The 6,386-nt window shown below is 33.1% G+C and overlaps 1 protein-coding gene across 1 annotated transcript; it reads left to right on the top strand.

Moving 5' to 3' along the window:
• Window positions 1–3,257: 3,257 nt before the first annotated feature.
• On the top strand, window positions 3,258–5,833 carry LOC129896603 (WAT1-related protein At3g18200). Its single transcript, XM_055972542.1, has 7 exons — window positions 3,258–3,451; window positions 3,556–3,618; window positions 3,910–4,026; window positions 4,370–4,604; window positions 4,991–5,149; window positions 5,254–5,405; window positions 5,674–5,833. Exons 1-7 carry the CDS (start codon window positions 3,258–3,260, stop codon window positions 5,831–5,833), a joined length of 1,080 nt encoding a protein of 359 aa, XP_055828517.1.
• Window positions 5,834–6,386: the final 553 nt, after the last annotated feature.

Genomic DNA, 6,386 nt, shown 5'->3' with positions numbered 1-6,386 from the left:
TGCGATGAATAAATCTCTACTCATAGGTTCCAAATATTTTATGATAGAAGGAGATTCATACCCAACATATATCCCCAATCTTCTTTGGGGTCCCATCTTTGTGCGTTGTGGTGGAGCAATCGGAACATATACTGCATACCCAAATATTCTTAGATGGAAAATGTTCAGCTCCTGACCAAAAGCCAATTGTAATGGGGAGACTTTATAATAACTTGTGGGTCTGATCCGCACAAGACTTGTTGCATGCAAAATAGCATGACCCCATAATGAAATAGGAAGTTTTGTTCTCATAAGCATTGGTCTAGCAATTAATTGGAGACGTTTAATTAATGATTCCGCTAGACCATTTTGAGTATGGACATAAGGAACCGGATGCTCAACTATTATCCAGTGGACAAACAATAATCATTAAATGCTTGAGATATGAGCTCGCCAGCATTATCCAGACGAATTGTATTTATTGTATAATCTGAAAATTATGCTCTTAACTTGATTATTTGAGCAAGTAATCTAGCAAATGCCATATTACAAGTTGATAATAAACATACATGTGACCATCTTGTAGATACATCTATTAAAATTATTTAATATTTGAATGGTCCACATGATGGGTGAATGGGCCCATATATATCACCCTGTATACGTTCCAGAAATGTTGGAGATATGCCCACTTTGATTAGTGATGGTCTAGTAATCAATTTGGCTTGAGAACATGCAGCAAAAGAGAATTCTTTAAATTGAAGAATCTTTTGGTTGTTCAAGGAGTGTCCATGTGAACTCTCAATTATTTTGCGCATCATATTAGAACCAGGATGACCCAATCGGTCATGCCAAATAATAAAATCATTTGAGTTAGTAAACATTTGGTTTACTATGACATGCATTTCAATCATGCTAATACTTGTGAAGTATAAGACGGATGAAAGAGCGGATAATTTTTCAAGTATAAATTTTTTGCCCGACATCATTGTAGTAATGTAAAGATATTCATTATTTTCATCTGTAGTCTCAATATGATAACCATTTTGACGAATGTATTTGAAGCTTAATAAGTTTCTTTGAGACTGACTACAATATAATGCTTCATTAATTGTTAAATTTGTTCCTCCGATAAGTGCAACTTTAGCTTTTTCAAATCCTTCAATTAATCTTGTACTACCAGATATTGTATTAATTTTAGCTTCTTTCATAATTAAATAAGAGAAATATTTTTTATCTCTTAAAATAGTATGTGTTGTGGCACTATCAATAAGACACATATCATCATAATTGATTTTGGATCCAACTGATGACTGAGAAATTTCCATATTCTTCATAAACAAAAAATACATGATAAGAACGTGAAAATCTAATAACATAAGAAACTTTAAGAAACTGTACTGTCTTAAGAAACATTTTATGAAGGACAACATAATATCAAACATAATAAAAACAACTATTTTTATCCCCAGTTAGATGATCAATTCTTCAATCAATATTCATAAAGTCTTCAGCTCACAAATGAGTAATATTTGGTAGATCTCTAAAATCATCATCTTTATAAGAAAGATTTGCCTCAATATCTCATGTTTATTTGAGGGGTTGCTTCATTATCATCATTTTGAAAATTCAAGTGCGCCTCCACATTATTATTTCTTCTTTTGAGAGAGGCTTGATAAAGTTTCACAAAATGGTCAGGCGTACGATATTCACTTGCCCAATGACCCTTCATACCCTACCGGTGACAAATATTAAATTTACCTTTGGAAGGATTATTTTGAGAAACTTTATTAGTCTCATATTTATTTTCATCATGATGACGATAGTTGTTTCGTCCTCTTTCACGTCCTCGCCCACGTCCACGACCACGATTGTCTTGATTCAGACTGATTATTTGTTGCTACAACATTCGCTTCAGGGATGTAATGATGGACTTGCTACATCATTTTGCTCAACCACAAGTAGGTATGTAATTAATTCAAAATACTTCTTAAATCCTTTTTCACGATATTGTTGTTATAGCAACACATTTGAAGCGTGAAAAGTGGAAAGAGTTTTCTCAAGTAAGTCATCATCAGTGATAATATCTCCACATAATTTGAACATGAAACTTACCTTGTGGATAGCAGAATTATATTCTGTCACAGTTTTAAAATCTTGAAATCGAAGATGTATCCACTCATATCGGGCTTTTGGTAACACCGTAAATTTTAGGTGGTGATATCGATCCTTCAAATTAGTTCATAATTCAAGGGGGGTCTTTCACAGTTAAATATTCAGTTTTTAATCCTTCATGAATATGATGACAGAGAAAAATCATGACCTTTGCTTTATCTTGACTTGATGCTTTATTATCTTGTTTAATAGTATTACCAAGACCTTTAGCGTCAAGGTGAATTTAGCATCAAGAATCCATGATAAATAATTTTTTCCAGAAATGTCAAGTGCCACAAACTCAAGTTTTGATAAATTTGACATGATAAAAACTGAGATAGAAATTAATTTAGAAAGAATAAAGATAACTAAAATTTAAATTTTTCAGTAGATATACCTAATATAGAAGTTAATATATCTGGAGAAAATTAAAACTTCATGCTGATAACGTGTTATAAAATATATTAACTTAACAGAATTAGAGAAGAGAGTAAGAGAAAAGAAAGGAGAACAGAGGAGAAATTTCGTATCTATGTATGTTTTCAATGCCAAAAACAGACAATTTATAGACAGAAAAATGCTAGAAAGAAGAGGAAAAACTAGTGGGCCCACATAGAAAAAAGACATCCATTCCATAATACTACCTAAATTAATAGCTGCCAAAATTTAAGAAAGGTCACAAAAATAGGGTGTAGGTTTCTTTATCTTATACTTTTAACTACCAAACCAACATGCATAACTCCCACTTTGTCTCCCTAACAAAGTCCAAAAAAGTCTGAGTCAACCAATCATATGACATTTAGATAAAAAGAAATCTCACAATGGACAGATTTGCATGCAAAGCATAGAGCAACAATATCAACAAATGCACATTATACATTAAGAGATACAATTAAAAAAATTATTCAGAATCTCATAATAATATGTCTAAATGATCACTTTGCATATGCCAGTGAGGCTGTTCTTTTTTCTTCCTCAATTATTCATTAATTTAATACACTTATTTATTTATTTTTCAAATTGGCGTCTTTCACTTTTTGTATATATATGGGACAATTGTTAGTACTTGTAGTACTTGAGGATCTAAAGGGTAAAAAGAAAAATAGAAAGAAATATCAAAAGATATGGAACCAAAAAGTGGCATTTCTGGAAAAGTGAAACTTCTTATAGCATTGCTTGTTTTGCAATTATGCTTTGCAGGATTTCATATAGTTTCAAGACTTGCACTTAATATTGGTGTCAGCAAAATTGTGTATCCAGTTTATAGAAATATTATTGCATTGGTTTTGTTAGGACCCTTTGCTTATTTCTTGGAAAAGTGAGTCTTTAATTTCTAAAAATAAAAAACTCAATTATTTTGCCTTTTTTTCTATTTTTTCTTGATTTATGACCTCTTATGTACTTGTGTTATGATTTATACAGGAAGGAAAGACCACCACTCACATTCTCTCTATTGGTTCAATTTTTCTTCCTTGCATTAATAGGGTAAGCAAGTAACAAAAAGGAGTTATCCACTTCCTATTTTTTTCTTCTTTTGAATAGACTATATATACTAACAATGTAGAGATTTTTTATACTATTAAGGTCAATCAGAAGATAACTACATGTAAACGTTCAAAAAAAAGCAAGTTTAGTAACTTAAGAAATAATGTAACCAGCTACAACATGTCAACTACTTGAACAATAAAAATTCTTTTACACTGTCGATGAAGGTAAGTTAGTAGATCATTTTTTGAAATGTATTTTGCTAATCATTGAAATTTTTTGCTTTCTCAGAATCACAGCAAACCAGGGATTTTATATCTTAGGGTTGTATTATGCATCCCCAACCTTTGCTTCAGCAATGCAAAACTCAGTTCCTGCTATTACTTTTATCATGTCTTCTATTCTAAGGTATGCAAGAGCTCATAAAAATGACTCATTTTATTTTTGTTGATAACCGTGGTGTCTGAGTAGCTTTCGCACACCTTGAATAATTTTACGGGATATCTTCCACCTCACACCAATAATAGGTACTAGATAACACCTCACACCAACAAAATGTGCTAGATAACTTTGTTTGCTAAGACAGATGAAAGAAATGACTATATTTGTACCTGAGACCTTATGGTTCTCAACTAACTTCAATAACAACTAGGCCACGCCCTTAGATTCCATCAAAATGAGTCATTTACATGCCTTCATTAATTTTTGTATCAAAGTATTTAGACTAAAGTACATTTTTGTATGCGCTCAGGCTAGAAAGAGTTCATTTTATGAGGAGAGATGGAATGGCTAAAATTCTGGGAACCATAGCAAGTGTTGGAGGAGCCACAGTTATTACTCTTTACAAGGGCCCTCCTCTGTTAAGAGGAAGCAGTTTTTCTGAAGAAGAAATGGCTGCTTCTCAGGAGGCCATGCTGAATTGGACATGGGGTTGTGTTTATTTGCTTGCTCAATGCTTATCATGGGCTGGTTGGATGGTTCTTCAGGTATCCCTAATGATTGCTAACCATTAAAAGTGTTTTAACTTTTGTGTATCATATCGCCTAAAAAGATAATTACAAGTAGATCTAGTTGCATGTAAAATAAGAGTTGCAACTTGCTATCTATGTTGCTTAGATAGTAGGACTCTTTAAAAATGTTGTCGGATGCTTGTTTGATCCTCCAAAAATAATGCATTTTTGATTAGTTCAAGCAACATAGCCTGCTACAAGAAGTTAAATTACGTTGGTTGTACAAAAATTCTTCAAACTGTCCACGTATATAATGAAACCAAAACTGCAATTACTGTTAGTAAGGTCAAGCATTCTCCACATGGCTGAGAATTTGTTATTTAATCTAATTAGTGTCTAATGGAACTTGGTAAATTATGCAGGCCCCTATGTTGAAGAAGTACCCAGCCAAGCTATCACTTACCTCATTTACATTCTTCTTTGGATTAATCCAGTTCCTAGCTATAGCAGCTTTTACAGAAAGGGATCTAACACGTTGGAAGATCCAGTCTGGAGAGGAAATTCTTCTGATTTTATATGCTGTAAGACCCTTATAATAAAAACCCAAGATTTAATCCTCCCCCCCCCCCCCGTTTCACATAATCTTAGTTACCATGAATGGCTAATAATATTGGATTGGATTTAGGGTATTATCTCTTCTGGAATAGTCATTTCTCTCCAGACTTGGTGCATTCAGAAAGGAGGACCAGTTTATGTTGCCACATTCCAGCCTGTGCAAACAGTATTAGTTGCTGTCATGGCTTTTGTAATTCTTGGTGATCAGTTGTACTCTGGAGGGTAAGTCAAGAAATCTGAGATTAAAAAATTTAACACTTGCTCATGATTGTTGATTAGTAGAACTTTACCCGCTATAACAGTAAAGTCAAAAGGCTAACTGCTGTCACACTAGTGTAACTGAATTTTACCCACAATTAAAATAAAGTCACAAAACAATTTTTTCAAAGTAACCGATATAGTGTGTAAAGTTCAGTTACTTTAATACAACAAAATAGTTTCTCGACTTCAATATGTAGTCCATCTCAAACTAGTGAACTTTTAAATGCAGGATACTTGGAGGGCTTTTGATTACGGTTGGTCTTTACCTAGTTTTGTGGGGTAAAAAAGAAGAGAAAAGAATTGTCAATAATGAAGGGACAACATTGAAAAAACACCTTCTAGCTCCCAACAGCAAGGATGAATCCTCTGTTGGACCTGATATTTGCTAACAAAATCTGTCGAACATGGTTTCTTTCTAAAAATCAAACCTACAAGGTCAGTGTAACCTGACGTGGACACTGCTGCAGTAACATTGAAGAGAACCCAATTTAATTGAGCTCCAGATAATGAGGGCTGAATTTGTCGTTTGGAAGCTTAACAACTTTCTATATTATTTGTACAATTATGCTACTTCCATGTAAACCTTTGAGAAGGAATCAGTCAAATTGGTGTTTCACTGACTAAGGAACCAGGACTTATAGAAATATTCCAGTTTGCTTTTTATTTCCCTTTGATGTACAGTTTCTAATTTTGAATATGCCTTTCAAATGGAGGATTTTATTAATATCTACATTGTTCTCACTGTTGGTTAAGTTTAACCTCGTTAAATGCAAAGTGACAAACATTAGTGGACAGTGGAATAGATATTACGAACGACGAAAAACTGTTGAAGAGAATCAAGCGTTGAACAATATAATTACTATCTCCAGGATCATTTGTTTATTCCTTTAATGCTTATCATAAAAATGTGGTTTACAAAGATGGCATTGTCGTACTAATATC

Source organism: Solanum dulcamara, chromosome 7 (genome assembly GCF_947179165.1).
Source record: "Solanum dulcamara chromosome 7, daSolDulc1.2, whole genome shotgun sequence".
NCBI classification, from domain to species: Eukaryota; Viridiplantae; Streptophyta; class Magnoliopsida; order Solanales; family Solanaceae; genus Solanum; species Solanum dulcamara.
The sequence above is the reverse complement of the archived record's forward strand: the minus strand, read 5'-3'. Positions and strand labels throughout refer to the sequence as shown.